This window comes from Ascaphus truei, chromosome 5, assembly GCF_040206685.1.
Source record: "Ascaphus truei isolate aAscTru1 chromosome 5, aAscTru1.hap1, whole genome shotgun sequence".
NCBI lineage: Eukaryota > Metazoa > Chordata > Amphibia > Anura > Ascaphidae > Ascaphus > Ascaphus truei.
In genome coordinates this window covers 289595747-289617576 of record NC_134487.1, presented here as the reverse complement: position 1 = coordinate 289617576, position 21830 = coordinate 289595747, and the positions used below count along the sequence as shown (strand labels likewise).

Genomic DNA, 21830 nt, shown 5'->3' with positions numbered 1-21830 from the left:
CCCTGCTGTACATGTGCACACACACAACGCAACTGCGCATGCGCGACATTTTGTCCCGGTTTTTGCCAGCACGAATAGTTACCCAAACTATATATATATAGTAACTCTATATATAGTATAGTATTGATATATAGTACATAGTAACTATAAATATATATATATAATTATATATATATATATATAATTGATATGTACATATGATATATACATATGATATGTACATTTCCTCTTTTGTTTTACACACACACGCGCGCGGTTGCTAGGTAACCGCAGGCGGCGTGCTCTTCGAAGGTCCCCAGTGTACGGAGAAAGCCAACGCTCGGTACGTGGTGACGTCACCGTGCGTGGGCTGTGAAGCGGCTACGTAGTGAGCGCTCGGGAGGCGGCACCCGCTGCGTGTGTGTGGGAAGCAGATAGATAGAGGGGCTCGGAGGTTTGTCTGTCACCGCCCGGCACCGCTGTACCCAGGCCCCGCCAGCCCGCTCTCCGCCGCCTCCTCACTCCCCTGCTTTCCGGCCTAGTTCCCCGGTGCTCCGCTCCCCCTTTCCTCTCGCTATGGGTGACAAGGAGGTGATGTGGGCCCTGAAGAATGGAGACTTGGACGCGGTGAAAGAGTTCATCTCTGGGGTAAGGGCCTGGGTCTGTAGGTGGCTTACACTGTTCTTGTGCATTCATTCGGCAAACGTTAGGGGTGTGCAGGGACATAATAATAAAGTGTAGTATACCAATACAAGTGCATGAAAGTGAGCCTTATGATATATATGTCTATATATATATCTATATATAGATATATAGATATATCTATATCAAGGATGGCAAAAAAGGACACAGCACTCAAAGATGTAAGCACAAAAATGTGTATTCAGAGATAAATAAGGCTGTGGCCACGCTAGCGCTGAGCGCGCGGCGTTTGCCTAGTTTAGTTTCGACAATTCATATTGTCCTGTGCATGGGCATGCACGCTCACCCAAGCTTGGCACTTGAGTAAACAAAAAAAATTGTCTTTCAAGTGGGCTAAACTTCCCCAACAACGCCCCCTGCGCGCGCTTGCGAAATAGCCAGGACACCCGGCGCTCATGCTTGGACAGCTGGTGACGTGACCGCTCTCAAGCATGAGCGCGGTCAGCGCCAGCTGGGCCGCAGCCTAACACAGGTCCTGTGTTATTTATCGCTAAATACATGTGCTTAGGTCTGGGTGTGCTGGGTCATTTTTTGCCATCCTTGCTTTTGGTGAAGTATGCTCTTTCAGGCATGAACAACTCCAGTCCTCGAGGCCTGCAAACAGGCCAGGTTTTCAGGATATCCCTACTTGAGCACAGCTGGCTTAATTAGTGGCTCAGTATCACTGAGCCACTAATTAAGCCAGCTGTGCTCAAGTAGGGATATCCTGAAAACCTGGCCTGTTTGCAGGCCTCGAGGACTGGAGTTGTGCAGGCCTGCTCTATTTGATTTATGGCCTTAGCACAAGACGATTATTTGCTTGCGTGTGCGTGTGCGTGTGTGCCGCCGTCAAATCATCTGTTCAGATCTACAATTTAAGTTTTAAAAAAAAAAAAAAAAACAGAAATAAGGGATAAAAAATACCCTCTGGTGGTGCTAAAGGACTGATGAATAGGAAAAGAAGTCCTATATAAAGCACTCATTTGATGGCAAAAAGATGGATTTTATTAGAACAAAGAAAACACAAAAATAAAAAATAAGTAAAACAATGACCACTAAACTCCTAAATACTGATGCTACTAAACAATGACAAGTATATATAATAAAGATAAATCTAATGGAATTAGAAAATAACTACATATATCAAAAGTAACTAAATGTATGAGACACACACCCCCTGTGTTCTAATAAAATCCATCTTTTTGATATCAAATTTGAATGCTTTACATAGGACTTCTTTTCTTTGTGTGTGTATATGTATATACACACACACACACACACACACACACACTAACTACCACACATTTCATATTAACCTAAGGGATTCCACAATAAAAATGGTTGTGATTTTACAGTACCGATTAAAAAAGTTGGCATATTTAAAATGACAGGGACACAATTTGTTTATGAACTCTATCAATATAACACTGGCATTATGACTACACGTTGTAAATGAAATGTTAAATTGTGTTTAATGGGGTTTTCATCTGACTTTTTCATGTTTTGTAGGCACTTTCATGAATGTACCCCATCAGTTTACCTATAGTTACTGGAGTCTCTGTTATCAGAAACCTTGGAGTGACTTCAAGGGGTGATGGCATGAAGTCTGCCATTATTTGGATGGAGGCAGGCAGGCCCCTTGTTTATTTTTATATCTATTTTAAAATATATGACCGATGTGCACAATGGTTAACTGAATGACATGAGTACATGGAAATGTAATACAATACAGCAACAGGTGCAGGAAATGTAGATGTAAGCACAAGAAAACAGAAATCACTGCATTTAATAGTTTTACCATGGAAAGGAGCAGTCCATGCAATATCCTACAGTATGTCCTCCTTTTTTTGTTTTTTTTTATCTATAGTATTAGATAATACTTACTATATTTTTTTTAATTAGACTTTTAATCCCATTTTTAATGCATTTTAATATATTGCACATCCTTTGATTTTCTATAGCTGGTTTTAGTCCATTTCCCAGCAGGGCAAGATCTTTGCAACACTTTTCGGTTTGTGATAATTTGTTGCCAATATTCCCAGCAGTTGGAGCTGCAAACTGTAATAATAGATAATGTTACATTTAGTAATATAAGAATAAATTGTAGCTGCTGAGTTACACTGACTGAAGAATTGATTGAATCTGAAAGGCAGCCATTTAGTGAAGCAGGATCTTTGCTGATCGATCATGGGAAAACAAATTGATTGGCAGCTTAGGTCATTAGTTTTCAATAAAGGTAATCAAAGACCGCTCATATTAAAGTGTGTATGTATGTATATATGTGTATGTATATATACCTCCCTCTTGAAGGACTAGGTTCACGAAGGCTACTTTACTTGACCATCTTAGTTAATATTACATATGGTAGTAACACTGTATCCATAGAATTACTATTGTAATATTAATCCAGTTTTACTCCTGTAAAAAGCATATGCTCTACTACTTTGTTGTGGTATGTATACTTTTTAATTGTATGTGGCATTTGTAGCATGGCATGCACCCCTCTCAATCAGCTTTGACTAAAAGGGCTGTAAGTCATCCCTGTATATGAGGGAGGTGGGGGTTGATAGGTGTTAATTTCAGCTCCGGGGACCTCCGGCTTCCCGAGATGCTTGCTTACCTCCTGAAGGGGCTGTCCATGCAATATGGCGGTTTAAAGGTCACGTGGGCCAATAGGAAGCCACTTCGTTCATCCTTATTGACCTGCAGGACATTTCAGCTGGCATCACTTCTAGAGGTATTTATCTCGGGGAGCAGGGGGTCCCTAGAGAATAAATTAATGTGCTTCGCCTCTGGAGACCCCGTGCTTTCCACAAAGGGGGAAATATCTATTTTATCTTAAACTGGAAATGCGTCTTTAAATCTGATAAGTTTTTATTTCATGAACTTTATCTAGTCTTGGTATTCTCTACTTTCGAAGCCCTGTTTTTCAGACTTGGTGGGAGTAACCGCCAAGACTTCAGCTGAAATTTGACATTAAGGCAATTCCAATGAGGAATATTTTTGCATATTATGTTGATGGGTATGGAGGAATTTCCTGTAGGGCAAAGAACTTCTGTTCCTGTTTAGGTAACATCATGTTTCTCCTGACTTTAATAGCTTGGTGAATCTGGGCCTTAGTATGTGTTGGGTAAGTGGCCTTACCTTATTTGGATTGACTGCTGTACTTTCTTTGGAGTATCATTTTTTTACTCTTGGGCTTCTATTAGTCTTGTTCTATAGTCAAATGTATTCTGTATAAATGTGACTGCACACCAAAATCACTGAACCCAAAATCTGTCTGGGTCTTTGCACAGTAACGGATGAACAAGGATAGCCTTCTTGCAAAGGTTGATTTAGGTAACCGTTTATTTTGGTTATTGGTACCTGCAACTTATGTTTTTGCTTTTGTCTTCCTCTAAATAATAGTGTTTTCGGCACCGGATAACAATATTAATGTTTTGGATAAGCTCCGAAGTCAGTTGAAATATTTTTTAGATACTGGAGACAATCTTGTGACTGGAGATATTGTTTGGTAATTAGCAGGAAAATTGGACCGAATTGTTGTCAATTTCTTTGCTTTCCCACTTTTGTGTGTCCCCCTGTTAATTCAGTCTTGTACATTAGTAGAGAGATTCACCCAAATACCACATTAATACTGAAGTGCACTGTGCCATAGATTTATAAGAAGAAAAAAAAATTGTATGTGAAATGTTTGTGTTCTCATTTAAATGCAGTATGGTAGAGCCGTTGAGGGTCTCTTATTGCCCACATGGCTTGGGTTACTTGCCATCCATTTAACAGGTTTCCGTCTTTAAAGCTTTCCGTTTTTATTTCTATCTATGTTAACACAATAGTTGCGTATTTTTACTACACACTGTTCAAATGGTTAACCAGCAAACAAGTGATTTTGTCCCCTTTTTTGGGCACTGGTAAATTGTATGTTCTATGTTACCATTGCAGAGAGCCACATAAAGTCCGAATATTTACAAATCTAAAATTTTAGTAAGAGACCCCCCCATTAAGACACCAAATTGTCTCCAATAAGATTTGAATGATTCTTTTATTGAAACATTATATGCAGAAATGAAAACAAACAGCAGCTTTGGAAATGTATAGTCGTAGAGAATACAGCTAAACCCCGTTATAACGCGGGTCTCGGGGTCCACCCCGAGACCACCGTGTTACTAAGGGGGTCGCGAAAAAAAAAAATGGCCGCCGCTTTAACGCAGATTCATCCCGCGGGACAGGAGATGGGAGCGGGCATGTCCCTCCGCTCCCCGCTTCCCCCTGTCACCGCGGGACAGGCCACGGGGCAGGAGATGGGAGCGGGCATGTCCCTCCGCTCCCCGCTTCCCCCTGTCACCGCAGGACAGCCCGCGGGGAAGGAGATGGGAGCGGGGATGTCCCTCCGGTCCCCGCTTACCTCTGATCCCTCCACGTGCCCGGTGCTCCCGCTGCCTGCATGGAGGTGGTAGCGGGGGGTTTCTTCTCCCCACCGCTGTCCCCGGCGCTCCCGCTGCCTGCGCGGGAGGAAGGGGGGAGCGGGTGGTGGTGCTGGTCGCGGCCTTTCCTCTGCTCCGACCCCACCCCCCCGTCTGTGTAGAGTGTGTGTGTGTGTGTGTGTGTGTGTGTGTATGTATGTATATATGGGAGAGAAAGTGTGAGTGAGTGTGTGTGAGTGTGTGTGAGTGTGTGTCTGAGTGTGTGTGTGTGTCTGAGTGTGTGTGTGTGTCTGAGTGTGTGTGTGTGTCTGAGTGTGTGTGTGTGTCTGAGTGTGTGTGTGTGTCTGAGTGTGTGTGTGTGTCTGAGTGTGTGTGTGTCTGAGTGTGTGTGTGTCTGAGTGTGTGTGTGTCTGAGTGTGTGTGTGTCTGAGTGTGTGTGTGTCTGAGTGTGTGTGTGTCTGAGTGTGTGTGTGTCTGAGTGTGTGTGTGTCTGAGTGTGTGTGTGTCTGTGTGTGTGTGTGTCTGTGTGTGTCTGAGTAGTGTGGTGTGAGCAATGAGCAGTGTGGTGTGAGCAATGAGCAGTGTGGTGTGAGCAATGAGCAGTGTGGTGTGAGCAATGAGCAGTGTAGTGTGAGCAATGAGCAGTGTAGTGTGAGCAATGAGCAGTGTAGTGTGAGCAATGAGCAGTGTAGTGTGAGCAATGAGCAGTGTAGTGTGAGCAATGAGCAGTGTAGTGTGAGCAATGAGCAGTGTAGTGTGAGCAATGAGCAGTGTAGTGTGAGCAATGAGCAGTGTAGTGTGAGCAATGAGCAGTGTAGTGTGAGCAATGAGCAGTGTAGTGTGAGCAATGAGCAGTGTAGTGTGAGCAATGAGCAGTGTAGTGTGAGCAATGAGCAGTGTAGTGTGAGCAATGAGCAGTGTAGTGTGAGCAATGAGCAGTGTAGTGTGAGCAATGAGCAGTGTAGTGTGAGCAATGAGCAGTGTAGTGTGAGCAATGAGCAGTGTGTGTGCAGTGTGAGCAATGAGGAGTGTGTGTGCAGTGTGAGCAATGAGGAGTGTGTGTGCAGTGTGAGCAATGAGGAGTGTGTGTGCAGTGTGAGCAATGAGGAGTGTGTGTGCAGTGTGTCAGTGTGAGCAATGAGCAGTGTGTCAGTGTGTGCAGTGTGAGCAATGAGCAGTGTGTCAGTGTGTGCAGTGTGAGCAATGAGCAGTGTGTCAGTGTGTGCAGTGTGAGCAATGAGCAGTGTGTCAGTGTGTGCAGTGTGAGCAATGAGCAGTGTGTCAGTGTGTGCAGTGTGAGCAATGAGCAGTGTGTCAGTGTGTGCAGTGTGAGCAATGAGCAGTGTGTCAGTGTGTGCAGTGTGAGCAATGAGCAGTGTGTCAGTGTGTGCAGTGTGAGCAATGAGCAGTGTGTGTGCAGTGTCAGAATGAGCAGTGTGCAGTGTGTGCGGAGTGTCAGTGTGAGCAATGAGCAGTGTGCAGTGTGTGCGGAGTGTCAGTGTGAGCAATGAGCAGTGTGCAGTGTGTGCGGAGTGTCAGTGTGAGCAATGAGCAGTGTGCAGTGTGTGCGGAGTGTCAGTGTGAGCAATGAGCAGTGTGCAGTGTGTGCGGAGTGTCAGTGTGTGCAGTGTGAGCAATGAGCAGTGTGTGCGCAGTGTGCAGTTTTTTTTTTGTTTTGTTTTTTTTTTTTAAACGGGAGCCACGGGAAAACCGCGTTATAACCGAATCGCGTTATAACGGGGTTTAGCTGTATAACTTGTGGTAGTATGTACTGTTTTTAGTAGTCGAATGTCTCTCTGCAGACCAACTTCAAGTATCTCACATGCTTAGTAAACCTATAAATGAAGAGATTGTGTTCCCTGAGTCGAGTGCCCATATTTAGGAGGGCAGTGAAGAGGACTGAATAACGGAGTGGTTTGATTTTACTGGTTTATCTCAAATCTGTTGGCTGTATGGTTGCTTTATTGGGCTACATTGCTTATATTGATTCTGATAACAATCTAGTAGTTCAAAGCTGCAATAAAAGATCTGCGTGCTGTACCATGAAAACATTATTTAAAATAAAAATGGCAAGCTAATAAGGCAAAACCGAGAAGCCTTCTTTCCACACGGGTTAATATTTTATGACTATTTAAAAAAAAAAAAAAAAAAATTATTGTGCCAGTTTTTATATTCTAAATCCCTGTTTGATTCTGACGTGTTTCTTTGAAGAGATATCAATGCACCGTAAAATGTAACGGCAAAATAAAGTGGAGTAAGCTTTCTCCCAAGTGCATCGTAATTCGCTGTGTATTGCCGAGTCACTGAAGCATTTCTTCCCCTGGTATCTGTTTGTGCTGACGTTTCAAAACAACTAAATCTTTTCAGCAATTCAGTCATGGAAAAAACCATTACTAATATCAGAGACTTACATATTCATCTTATACTATATTAGTGAAAGCACTGTATGTTTGCCTGCCTGCCTGCCTGCCTGCATGCCTGCCTGCTGGATGTCCGGTGTCCCTAGCGGCAATCTCATTGGTCCCTTGGCCCGCCCGCCCCCGCACACCTCTCATTGGCCTCACACACTCACACCACCCCCTTGGCCCGCCCCCCACACCTCTCATTGGCCTGAGGCGGAGTGACGGGCCAAAGGTCCAAAAAAATAAATAAAACACACACACACACACACACACACACACACACCTCTCCCCTCTCCAAATCACCTCTTCCCCCTCCCCAGCGGCATCACCTCTTCCCCCTCCCCAGCGGCATCACCTCTTCCCCCTCCCCAGCGGCATCACCTCTTCCCCCTCCCCAGCGGCATCACCTCTTCCCCCTCCCCAGCGGCATCACCTCTTCCCCCTCCCCAGCGGCATCACCTCTTCCCCCTCCCCAGCGGCATCACCTCTTCCCCCTCCCCAGCGGCATCACCTCTTCCCCCTCCCCAGCGGCATCACCTCTTCCCCCTCCCCAGCGGCATCACCTCTTCCCCCTCCCCAGCGGCATCACCTCTTCCCCCTCCCCAGCGGCATCACCTCTTCCCCCTCTCCAGCGGCATCACCTCTTCCCCCTCCCCAGCGGCATCACCTCTTCCCCCTCCCCAGCGGCATCACCTCTTCCCCCTCCCCAGCGGCATCACCTCTCCCCCCTCCCCAGCGGCATCACCTCTTCCCCCTCCCCAGCGGCATCACCTCTTCCCCCTCCCCAGCGGCATCACCTCTTCCCCCTCCCCAGCGGCATCACCTCTTCCCCCTCCCCAGCGGCATCACCTCTTCCCCCTCCCCAGCGGCATCACCTCTTCCCCCTCCCCAGCGGCATCACCTCTTCCCCCTCCCCAGCGGCATCACCTCTTCCCCGCTCCAAATCACCTCTCCCCGCTCCAAATCACCTCTCCCCGCTCCAAATCACCCCTCCCCGCTCCAAATCACCTCGCTTCCCGCAGCTGCCACGCGGCGCGTAAGATGGCGGACCCCCTTCCTCCCTCGCGGCGCCGAGTCAGACGGTGGCGGCGCCCGGAAGTACAGGTAGGTGTCGCTCCCCACCTCCGGCGCCAAACGGAACTGAGAAAGGGCGCATCAACTGAGGGGTGTGTGTGTGTGTGTGTGTGTCACTGTCCACTGCCCCCCCCTCCTATCCACTGCCCCCCCCTCCTGTCCACTGCCCCCCCCTCCTGTCCACTGCGTCCCCCCTCCTGTCCACTGCGTCCCCCCTCCTGTCCACTGCGTCCCTCCTCCTGTCCCCCCTCCTGTCCACTGCCCCCCCCTCCTGGCCACTGCCCCCCCCCCTCCTGTCCACTGCCCCCCCCCTCCTGTCCACTGCCCCCCCCTCCTGTCCACTGCCCCCCCCTCCTGTCCACTGCCCCCCCTCCTGTCCACTGCCCCCCCTCCTGTCCACTGCCCCCCCTCCTGTCCACTGCCCCCCCCTCCTGTCCACTGCCCCCCCCCTCCTGTCCACTGCCCCCTCCCTCCTGTCCACTGCCCCCCCCCTCCTGTCCACTGCCCCCCCCCTCCTGTCCACTGCCCCCCCCCTCCTGTCCACTGCCCCCCCCTCCTGTCCACTGCCCCCCTCCTGTCCACTGCCCCCCCCTCCTGTCCACTGCCCCCCCCCTCCTGTCCACTGCCCCCCCTCTCCTGTCCACTGCCCCCCCTCCTGTCCACTGCCCCCCCCTCCTGTCCACTGCCCCCCCCCTCCTGTCCACTGCCCCCCCCTCCTGTCCACTGCCCCCCCCCCTCCTGTCCACTGCCCCCCCCCTCCTGTCCACTGCCCCCCCCCTCCTGTCCACTGCCCCCCCCCCTCCTGTCCACTGCCCCCCCCTCCTGTCCACTGCCCCCTCCCTCCTGTCCACTGCCCCCTCCCTCCTGTCCACTGCCCCCCCCTCCTGTCCACTGCCCCCCCCCTCCTGTCCACTGCCCCCCCCCTCCTGTCCACTGCCCCCCCCCTCCTGTCCACTGCCCCCCCCCTCCTGTCCACTGCCCCCCCCCTCCTGTCCACTGCCCCCCTCCTCCTGTCCACTGCCCCCCCCCTCCTGTCCACTGCCCCCCCCCCTCCTGTCCACTGCCCCCCCCCCTCCTGTCCACTGCAGGAAATGCAGGGGGAGGAATCCATGCCTTTGAGGCGCCCCCCCCTCCCTTTGACGCCCCCCCCCTCCCTTTGACGCCCCCCCCTCCCTTTGACGCCCCCCCCCCTCCCTTTGACGCCCCCCCTCTCCCTTTGACGCCCCCCCCTCTCCCTTTGACGCCCCCCCCCTCCCTTTGACGCCCCCCCCCTGCCTTTGACGCCCCCCCCTGCCTTTGACGCCCCGCGCGCACACACTGACTGACTGCCGCACGCACGCACACACTGACTGACGCGCACACAAAGCCTGACTGACGCACGCACACACTGACTGAGGCACACACTGACTGTGTGTGCGTCAGTCAGTCAGTCTGTGTGTGTTTGTGTTTCTGCCTCAGACTCACTGACGCGCGAGCAAACACACAGTGACTGACGCACACACGCTACATGAAGCTGTAAAGGAGGGAGGGAGGGGGGGGACTGGATTGATGTGAATGGGGAACAAACAGAGAGAGGGGGGAGGAGAGAGAGGAACGGGAACATTACATCCCGGGCAACGCCGGGTCTCTCAGCTAGTTGTTCATAAGAACTATGCTTTAAATGGACAATTCTATGTTAACAGGCAAACAAGTTAAACAACTTTATCAATGTACAGTAATTGGCTTAGAAAAAATTATTTTTGTATCCTTTGCAAAATTAACACTTATTTTTCTTTAAGTTTACTATTCGTTCTGATCAGATACTTGGTTTTATCTCTCTCGCTAATGATGACATAATAGTCCTATCTATCTATAGCGACAAATCACCCAAAAATCTACTCGCCACCTAGCCCCGCCCCCAGTCTGCCATTAGTCCCGCCCCTAGCCCCGCCCCCACTTTTAAAAAAGGTGTAAATTGCTACTAAGAATTGAGTGTGTGACTAGTCGGGTGGGTGAGTGTGTGACTAGTCGGGTGGGTGAGTGTGTGACTAGTCGGGTGGAGTGGGTGGGTAACTGCAGCGTGTTTTCTCCGCGTTACATCAGCGCAGCCCCCCGGGAACCCCCCAGCGAGGCCTCCCAACCCCCACACAGAGACAAGGCTGCGGCCTCCCCAGTGACATCGTGAGGCCTCCCAGCCTCCACACATGAGACAGGGCCGCCCTGGGCCTCACTGCACCTGGAACATGGGAAGAGCATGAGCTGCGGTGATGTCCCGCCTCCCCCCCAGGGCACACCGTTACCTGGGCTGGGCCCTCCCCATAGTAAGACCTGCGGATGACGGAGGTGGTGAACCTGCGGACGCTCTGACCCAACATGATGGGGCCGGCAGTAGATGGCCCGATTGATGTGGGGGGGGGGCGCGGATGGCCCTGCAGGGGCCTGTGGCAGACAAAGGCGCAGAAGGGGCTGGCTGCCGGAAGGGGGAGGAGAGAAAGCGCTGATGAGAGGAGGGAAAGTATTGCTGAGAGGTGGGTGAGGAGGGAAGGCACTGCTCAGAGAGCCGGAGGCGGGGTAATCTCCCTCAACATGAACCCGCCTCCGGCTTTTTTTTTTTTTTTTTTTCTCCGTCGCGAGCGGCGGAAATTTAAAAAAAAAAAAAAAAGTGCTGCTTCGGCCAATAGGCCACTCGCCCGGGGCGTGCAGATGTATAGGTTTGTCGAAAATATATAAATATATATATATATATTACCACGACTATTAAGGTTATGGTGGGTAAAAAAAGTGACTAAAACCCTCCACAGTAAAGCAGTTGCTATATATATCTATATATATATATATATATATATATATATATATATATATATATATATATATACACACCATGTTAGCCGAGCTTCAATAATCAAAAAATAAATAGACGATACCGTTCTGTGGCTTACGAAATGCTTTTATTTGTGCGAGCTTTCGAGATACACTGATCTCATGATTCTCATTTGCATGTCATTTCCCAGAATCCCTTGCTGCAGTGGGAGCACTGTATGCTAGGTGATAATGGTTGAAAGGCAGGGGTGCAGACATGTGAATGTGCTCACAAGTGATATTCGTGTGTGTATTTCATATTTTATTAAACATGGACAACAAGTTTTAGCAAAACTACTTATAATCCATATGTAAATACTTGTTTAAATAAACAAAGTACTAAAATTGAATAGCGTCTATTCATTAAATGGCACGCTTTGCCATGCAAAATCTGCCAAAAACAAAATACGATTTGACACGATAATGATTAGTTTTCAATGTTTTCATTATGAATTATCCATGTAGCAATATTGCTACATGTGGGTTGTATTTGACGCAATACATTGAAAAAGAGTCTCCTACTTGCAAACACAATCTCATATGTTGCGTAATTTTGCAAGACTTTATTTGCGTACAGTACCATGCCAGAATCAAATCTGAACCTAAAATGCCATTTTCACTGTGTGGACATGAGAAAATTATTTAATGAATACCAAGCAAAGTGTTTCGGTGCAGAATTCACGTTTTTTGCACAAACGCAGTTATCAAAGTTTCATGAATTGGTCCAAATGGCTTCGATTTTTAATCATGTTAGTTAAATATGAACCGCTGCATATTGCACTAAAGCAAGGGTGGCCAGGTCCAGTCATCATGGGCCACCAACAGGTCAGGTTTTTAGGAAAACCCTGCTTCAGCACAGGTGGTTCAATCAAAATGACTGAGCCACATGTGTTGAAGCAGCAATATCCCCAATACCTGGCCTGTTGGTATCGCTTGAGGACTGGAGTTGGCCGCCCCTGTACTAAAGTGTCTCTACTGGGTTACTTCATATTTCGTTTTTGTTGAACTCTCCGGTTCCCTTAGTTTAGAGGTTTAATACATACTTCCAATAATGACTACCACAGGTTAACACAAGGCGGGCGCCAACTGCCCACAAGCTTGGGGTTTTGACTGATACTTCCCTGTCTTCATTGTTCATGAACTTTCACTTCATAATGTGGGTTTATTTAGTTGTCTGCCTCGATGAAAATTTCTCCTACGTTAAAAATATTCCCGGTTTTTAATATAGATTTGTTTTTGTTTTTTGCCAGTCTAGTGGAGGGAAAGCATTCTTAAATAAATGGGGGGAAAAATAATCGGTGGGCGTACCAGACTTTACATTGTAGAATTATTTATTTTCTGTGAGTTTTGTACAGGCATACCCCGGTTTAAGGACACTCACTTTAAGTACACTCGCGAGTAAGGACATATCACCCAATAGGCAAACGGCAGCTCGCGCATGCGCTTGTCAGCACGTCCTGATCAGCAATACCGGCTCCCTACCTGTACCGAAGCTGTGCGCAAGCGGGGAGACTATAGAGCCTGTTACAAATGCCTTAATTATATCAGTTATGCATGTATATGACGATTGCAGTACAGTACATGCATCGATAAGTGGGAAAAAAGTAGTGCTTCACTTTAAGTACATTTTCGCTTTACATACATGCTCCGGTCTCATTGTGTACGTTAATGTGGGGTATGCCTGTATACTTTGATTTGTTTTTTCCCCCTCTCCCCCCACTTTTTTTTTTTTTTTTTTTTTTTTTTACTTTGCCAACCACTTATAGAGAGATTCTAATATGTAGTGCATACTAAAACTTGCATTGGGTTTTGAATGGCTACATCACGAATGTTAATAGTAAAAACTTTTCTCTGTATTAACTTATTTTCATGACCTGACATTACTATTTAAAAAGCAGCATTTTCTTTTTTTAACCTCTTCAGTGACACATGCCAAAACCATATTGCGTCAAGCGATTACTATAGCTCTGAGGTCCCTGGATACGTCTGTTCAGAATAGCTCTCAAAATGGCAAGACAAGGGACTCTTGTAATGCAAATTAAAACTTTAATTAAAGCTGGAGACAAATTCTGCTATGGCACTGAAGCACCCAAAAGGTTTAAAATTACTTTTTACTTCATGTACACCGGCAATTAAAGATGTATGACCCCGGATGTGGGTATCGGATCTCGGAGACCCCCTCCCCCAAGAGAGGAACTGAGAAGGCAGCAGACAGCAGCCCCCCAGTGTTGGTGCCCGTCACTGATGTTGTCAGTGAGAGATGGGGTATGATGCAGCTCACTTCCTGGGTTATATGGACAACAATCTCATCTACCTCATCTGTAGTGTGGTCCTGGAAGAGTCAGTGCAAGCTCCTCATTGCGGGCACACCTGCAATGTCTGCATCACACACTGGCTCTCCCAGCAACAGATCTGCTAGTGTTTGGCGATATACCGATATATATCACGATAACAGAATCTCCCAGGTTACCGATGTGGGAGATTTACCTCTTATAACGATATATTTCGGGTTGCCGGTGCATTGAGCAGCTTTGGCGCTGTTCTGTTTCTCTGCTTCTCACTCTGAGTCCACCTCTCTTCCTGCTTCTGAATGCTGCTGACTCGGAGGGAGAGGAGCTTGTGGCAGTGTGTGAGAGCAGAGGCAGTTATGAAAGGTAGGAGGAACTCCACACTTCATTTTTTTTGTTTTGTTTTTTATAACCCCTTCCTCACCCTCTCCATGCTTCCCTTAACACCCGGCCCCCTACCATGCCTGCACTTCTCCATCTCGCCCTCTATGAAAATGTATAAAATTAATTAAAATAGATTTATTTATTTTTTGACCATTCTTTATTTTTGAAAAATCTGTCTAATATATTAACATTTTATAAATGGAGGGAGTATCTTGGGTGAGAGGGGTAGATGAATGAGGTTGATGGGAGCAGAGTAGGTAAGAAGTGCAGACATGGAAAGGGTTTGGGAATGAAAGTCTGTCTGTTCTAGTAACTAAAGGAAATTTATTTATTTTGAGAACACACTTTTAGATTTACTAGAACATTATCAGACTTATTATAATAAATTTATCGCAATATATATCGTTATCGTGGTGAGAATTTTGATACCACCCAATCCTGGATCTCCCCCTTGAATAACAGTCTCTGCACTTCGGCCCATCTTCGTCCGGTTCCCTGCATCATCTGGAACATGCTCTCCAAGCTGCAGATTACATGCAACAACATGGGTTTTGGCTGTACCACCGTTGTGCGACTTGACAACCTCGTGTCTCACGAACAGCTGAGAGCACAGGCCAAAGCAACCAGTGACATGAGTAGGGATGTGACTTTGGGCATTTTAAAGATAAATATTGAACAACTGCATAAAGCACCTCTGTTCCGTGGTGGTGCAGCAGACCCAAATTGGGGGAAACTGGGGAAAGCTGCTGCAGACATGGGCCATCCAGCTGCTGAATTGCAATCTGCAGAAGGTGGAGTACAATTACATTCTTAGTGGGTAAACTCCTTACAACCAGAATGTGACCTGCTGGGGTGGATGATCTCCATGCTGGATGCACTGCTACAAGCGGTCATTAAGCGCTCGATGGTGGAAATTGGCTGCTCAGCTTCCAGAGTCAATGAGTATTTTCGATTAGCTCATGAGTGGAACTGGCCGCAGGGCTGGGCCACGCTGGAGACATGGCAGATGAATTGGCTTTAGAACAAGAACTATGTAGCCACATGGATCCCCGGCAAGTAGGCCTTTGTGGGGATTGCCATGGAAGACCCAGGGTTCTTTCATGAGATCAAGCACCAGGCAGGACATAGATCAAAAAAATGGGTGTTTATTTCGGCCAGAGCCAGCAGACGCAACACAATACCACCAACAGGGCTTATACTCGCACCAAATAGGGAATCCTAACAGGTGCCATCGAAATGGCTTGCCCGCCGCTGCTTCCACTTCTGTGGGGGATCGGGAACTCCAGGCAGCACTGGCTTCAAGCAGGCAAGTTTACATTTCCTGCTTCAGAAAAGCACGCAGCCTCATCTTGGGTGTCTCTGGCACAACCTTAGAGAATACCATTTATTCCATCTCCACGCCAGTTCAGGAATGATCTGTGGAATGGAGATTGGCAGCCCCTTTTCTAGGTAATGAGGGTGGGAATTGGAAACTAGCCAACAAGGACAACACTAACTTCCCATGTTCTCAATGCTGACCTACTATCTCTTGATGAGAGAGGCTTCCCCATCCCAACTTATTATTTATTTTTTTTGTCCTCAATCCCTTGTGAAAACGGCTAAACCCAGAAATGCATGACTCATTGCCCCTACTTTCAGTGATGGGCTGTGAGATCCAACACATGGGTTAGGATAGGAATACACAAACTCTGCTTCCTCTCAATTGATGGGTAGGATTAATGCAAATCCAGAATCCGGTGCTCAAGACCACACAAACAATACAGTGATAGTTCAGTTCAATGTTTACACATATGATCTCCGCTGCTGCTACATATGAGTCCATAAACGTGTAGCGCAGAGTTGCATCCACCCTGTGTGTGATCGTGGAGGTATGAGAGTATATATGTAAGCCAAACCCCACTCACAAAGGAGGGAGACAGTTGCGGGTGTCCCGCAAGAGCAGAACTACCGACGCTGTCAATCCACACCAGATGTGTAGGGAGTAAGCAGGCAAAACAACTGGCTTAGAACTAAAGTACAATCATGTTGAAGAACTTTCTTTTAAACTCCTCGCTGTCCGCTGCGACGACTCCCGCCAGGCGCGCTCCCTGGCTTGAATAGATGAAGGGAGAGATCCAAATAGAAATAGCTTAGGCTATTTCTATTTGGATCTCTCCCTTCCTCATAGTAAGGAGGGTAATTTGTCCCATACATGACAATAAAATCTTGTCTCCCAACCAAGGTTTCCCCTTGGTGCAATATCTCTTTAATGGTATTTAATCATTTTTAAGCTGTCCTGTGGCTAAGCATGCAGACTAAAGAAAATCCACCTATGCCCACTTTTACCTTCCCTTACATGGCTACCCAGACGTGGCTGTAGTGGTGTATTGGGAACAACAACTTGACAAAGACTAGAGACACAAGGCCAACGAGAGAGCACAGTACAAACCTGGAGCATGGCGTATAGAGGCAAAATTAAAGGACATTTTGAGGAGGAGCAGAAGCACATTCTCTCTAATCGGCCACCGTTATCTTGTAGGACATGGGTGGGCAACCCTGTCGCCATTTGTCACTTGATGGTGAACTGGCAGTCAAAGTGTGGCGGATTGAGTAACTTGATTGTTTCTCAAGCACGAGTCCCCACAGCATGACTCCGGCAGGCACGCCGCAGTTTGTGAATGAAGCAGGGGCCGGGAAGCAGGCATAGGACGCCTGTGGGGGAGCGTGTAGTGCACACGCGCCTGAGCACTCAAAGTACCCCCAACCCGGAAGTGTTCCTTGTATGCACTGCTATACTCGATCCTCCATTGCGGCGCCACGCTCCTTTTGAGTCCTGACTCCTCTCTGGCTGTCGTCGTCCTCCTGCTGCTTCACTACTAACTGGTTGCCCTGCTTCAAGTTCACAGCAAAGGTGTGTATTTTAAACTGTTCTGTAACAGTGCACTGATTTGTATTTTTGAATTTGGGTGTATTAATTCTCTTTGTAATGAACATATAACCTGCTTGACTCACAGTGGGTGGGTGTGTAGGGCTGGGTGTGGCTGCTTGTATCTTTATGTACCCAGCAACGTCCTGGCTGTGCCCCTGATCATGGATTTGGGGGGGAGGGAGTCTGAGAATATCTAAATAGCATACCACCCCACCGACTTTGTGTGGCTGTGTGTGTTTTCATAATTTGCATCTGACGCAGTTGTAACTGAGTAGTCAAACTGTTCATGTTTTGAATAAACTTGTTCAAACAGTGTGTTTTAAAATTTTCGCATGCGCAACATACCTCAATTTTTACATGGTGTGACTATTTTCACTTCTAATTCGCCACACCTGTGGCTACATTGAAAAATAGGTTGCCCATCCCTGTTGTAGGACAAAGATGCTATGACTTTAAAACAGTGGAGCAAGTGGATATATTTTTTTTTTAACCCTGTTACCTACTATGAAGACTACTGGCATATTTTCAATACGTTCTCTGACCGGTATCAGGATAATGCAGTCGTTCAACTGGATAGCGTGTATAAGGGCAATCAAATCCAGCAGTTTGCCCCAGGCCATGCGACTCGTGTTGAGGTGAAGAGAAATAAGATGACCACAATCAACAATGCAGAATTAAGTGTCCAGTTTTTTTTTTTTTTTTTCCACGAACCATTTACAGGCTATACACTACATTGAACGGATTGGAAGTAAAAAATAGGTGTGGGCATGTCATTTATAACCCATAGCAGCCACTGTTTTGCTTTTAAACCTATACACAAGGGAACATTTATCTATTTGCAGTAAACATAAAAGAATGGAAACTCAAAATCAACTGTGAAAAATGCAGCTTTGTAGTTCTGCATTTTTGTTCTCTGTTCTATTTCTGCTTGCGAACTACAAAAAAAAATGCAACTGTTTAGTGGTTCAGCTGTGGAGGACCCCCTGGGTCTAAGGTCTGTATTATAGTAAGCACGTCAATGACAAATACGCTTTCATAGGGAGACCGGTATCTAGTGCTGACACGCACGGCAGAGCGTTGGCGTGGGAGTTTTGTGGAAAGACAAAGAAATTTGTCTTTTTGAGTGGCTGCCCGTGCCACGTGACATTGCGAGCCAATCACAGTGAGGCAGGAAAAAACTACCCATGTGACATAGTGACCACACCTCCTAATCACGCACATCATCAATTGGCCTATATGCACAACGCTTGCGCAACGTGCACGCTCCAATGTCATGCGCAAGCGCTTACTATAATTCCAGCCTAAGAAAGAGGATTGCTACTTTAACCTGTTCAGTGCCGGAGACGCATGCCACCTCCCAAGTCTGCTGTGTAACGGTGCCCGGTTGTGAAGGAGTGCACCACCCCCCACCCCCTTCAGTGTGCTATGTGATGGCACGCCGGTCACGTACAGCCCCCAAAAAACAAACAGACCAATGACAGTGGGGTTTTCATTCAAGTACTCATGTTCTCAGCTCTATCTTATTTCTTCTTGCTTAAACCTGTAGGATTCTCTACTACAGTTCACCATTAGGTGTCCATTTACTCCTGGCCTTTCAGGGAAAATATCCTTTATAATTTAAGCACCTTTCCCCCCCACCCTAAGTGAGATCATGTAGCTACCGGTGTGTGCTGGTGCATACCTGTTTGGTAGAATAGTAGGCCTGAGATCTCCGCAATGGCATAGGGAGGCATCAGGACAGGCTATTAGGGATGGTTCTTCAGTCAGCGCAGCGCCTCCAGCCCAGGAGGATCCTGGTGCAGCCATAATGAACCTCGGGCAACTCATTTTTAGGTTGTTCACACTCCAGACATCAATCACACCAGAGACAATATAACTGGACTTTATTAGGCACATCATATCAGTACAGGTTCCATTCCCTGAAGGCAGTACCCTGGGCTTGAGGCCCTGCGCACCCCTCCTCAGCATACCTTACCCCCTAAAAGGGCAAGGCCTCAGCCCACTCCTGTCCAGGAGAGGCTTACTTCTGTGTCCTCATTGCAGGGAGGGCAGCACAGAACTCGCTCCCAGAACCCTTACTCTAACCTCTAGAGGGAAACCCCCTCCTTCCCAGGGGAGTGGCTTGTAAGCCAGCTGCCTATCAGTCATGGCCCCCCTTGTAATACCAGGCTACTCCTGAACTTTATTGGGTAATACACACAATACAACCAGGCCCTGCAGGATTTGTTCCCAACACTGCCCACTCTTTACTGGGACTTGCAGTGCTAGAGGGGCCAGAGAATTAGTAGCCCAAAGGGACTTGGCTACATAATAAACAAAATTCTCATCTACCTCTGCATTAGTTCCAGCTTTGCTAACGGGCATTATTTTTCAAGGACAAAACATTTTGTTTGCCAGCAGGTTGCATTGGTTTAAAACTAAATTGTTTTACATTGCCAAACAGCCTTTCTTTAAAATTGCTGATTTAAAAAATATATATATTTTTATATAGAATAGACTTCAGTAGTCTGGTGGATAATATACCCTCTTACTTATAAATCAACAAATAATGGCTTATTTAACCAAACCTCCTCCCTCTTTTAAATTACGGTTTCAATCTTTTTGTTGTGGTCAATACTTTATATGCACTCAAATATTTTATGTTTTGGATTTGTATTACTGGGCTTTTTTTTTAGTGTTGGCAAATGGAAGGGTACTGTATATTGCTTGCACCAGGATAGGAGCTAAAGGTCTGAACACGCTCAATACTTTTCATAAACCTGCAAAGAGTGCGATATGGGCCTGTGACGTGCTGTTCTGTTGTCAGAATTGCTTGCTGAGTTTGTAAATATAATGGCCTGAATGGCTCTATAAAATTGCTCTGGTGACATTTTTGTCACTTGTAAGACCGTGTGTTTCACAAAATAGTTCTTCCGCTATAAAATCGTGCAAAATGTCTCCGTAGTTAGGACAAACTACTCTTGAGGACTAATTGTTTAGCTTTCATTCTGTAATTAGGAAAATTAAATTGTAAATCTAATTGCTAGATCCGTAGGGCCAGTTTCTAAACCGCGTAGAGAGCAGAGAAATGCATATACCCAATAGAGCATTCAGTTCCTGTGTCCATAGTACCAGTATCTGGCCTCTCGTAAGAGAAGCAGAGCAAGTTTAACGGAAAAATGGATCTTGTCTGTACAGCAATTAAACATTGGCAATATTGAGCATATTACTTCTGTTTCATCTCCTTGTACATTACAGTGTAGCCGTGCTATGCGGGTTCAGGACATTGAGCTGCGGCTGTTTGGCCACCAAGTTCGTTTGCCTCCCAGGGAGTCTGGGGTATTCCCGGCCAATTTGGGAAATGCCGGTAACTGCAACCTGTGACTGTAACCCCAAATCCTAAAAGCCTAAACCCTGCCGGTAAATGTCTGCGGCTAATTGTCCCAGTACTTGCTATGCTTCTTAGAAATTACAATGCATCTGACATATCTTGTATGTATAATTTTAGTGCGCGCCAACCGTGTATGTGGTTTACATAATGACAATACAATGTAAATGAAAGTGCAAACAATGGTAATAAGAGTAGCTGGAAAAGGGAGACCCTGTTCCACAGATCTTTTCTGGTGTGAATAAAAGGAAGAGTGCACGTTTTTATTAGATATTGACATAGCCTCATAATATATTGAGAAATGTAGGTTTTACAGTTTTTTTTTTTTAAATACCTTTAAAAAGTGTATTTGTTAAATGTACCACTTGTGAGCACATTTACCGGTCTGCAACCCTGCCTTTACCCATTATCTCTTGGCATAAAAATGCTTACACTGCTGCTAGGGATTCTGGGAACTGACATGCAAATGAGTGCACAATGTCACCTTTTGCTTCTAATCCATTTTAACATGAACCCCCTATAAGAATATGCCTGCCGTATTACACAGAGTTTTCAGGCCAGCCTGGGTTAAATTTAGGAAGCGCTTTCCAGTACAGGCCCAAAAGCCTACCTCTGAACATATGGGCATCCAATTGTGGCATACTGCTTCCATTAGGCACTATTTAGGCAGAAAAATGCTTCAGTGATTTTAAAAATTCAAATGACCATCTATGAACATCTTTTTCTGAAATGATAGTGGTAGCGATTTCCTCCACCCCGCACTTGCTCATGAATATTTGGATGCAGTTTCCCCCCCGCCCCAGTACTGGTGATTTCGTTTCTAACAATGATTTACAAACACAGCTTGGTTTGCATAAATTTGCGCGTGTTTGAAAAACATAATGGCGTTCCAGAGAGGTCCTAATGCAAACAATAGATACAGATGCATGGTAAGCCTGGACCCGAATCTGTTTCTCTGAATTGCTGAAGCAGCATCTAAAAGTGCAGTTCTTCATTTTATTTAGTAGTTTGTGGCACGATGGATTTGACTTTAGGATAGTAGACGGCATGAATCTGCATGCAAGGTGGCATTTCTTCAGCTTTTTCAGTGGCAACGTGACTTCAAGTATTGAGGGGGGGGTAGGGGGGTTCATTGTTGTGGTGTATGTTTTTTTTTTTTTTAATACTTTTTTTTGTGTAAGCAAGGTTATTGGGTTTTGATGATTTGATGGTTGTTTAGCTCAGCACTACTGCTCTTATGGCAACATATTACTTTCTAAATCAGGAGTGGCCAACTCAAGTCCTCAAGTCACCAACAGGTCAGGCTATCGGGATATCCCTGCTTCAACACAGGTGTCTTAAGACTGAACCACTGATTGGGCCACCTGTGCTCAAGCAGGGATATCTTTTAAACCTAACCTGTAGGTGGCCCTTTGAAAACTGGAGTTGGCCACTCTTGGTCTAGATCCAGGGTGGGCAACCCTGTCGCCATTCGCCACTTGTGGC

General features: G+C 46.7%; 1 protein-coding gene across 1 annotated transcript in view; it reads left to right on the top strand.

Annotated features, from left to right (window-relative positions):
• Window positions 1–354: 354 nt before the first annotated feature.
• MTPN (myotrophin) overlaps window positions 355–21830 on the top strand; it is a 75905-nt gene continuing 54429 nt past the window's right edge. The window contains exon 1 of the mRNA XM_075602587.1: window positions 355–627. Coding sequence (XP_075458702.1) covers window positions 556–627 — 72 coding nt within the window. The 5' untranslated portion in view covers window positions 355–555. The remainder of the gene's footprint in view (window positions 628–21830) is intronic.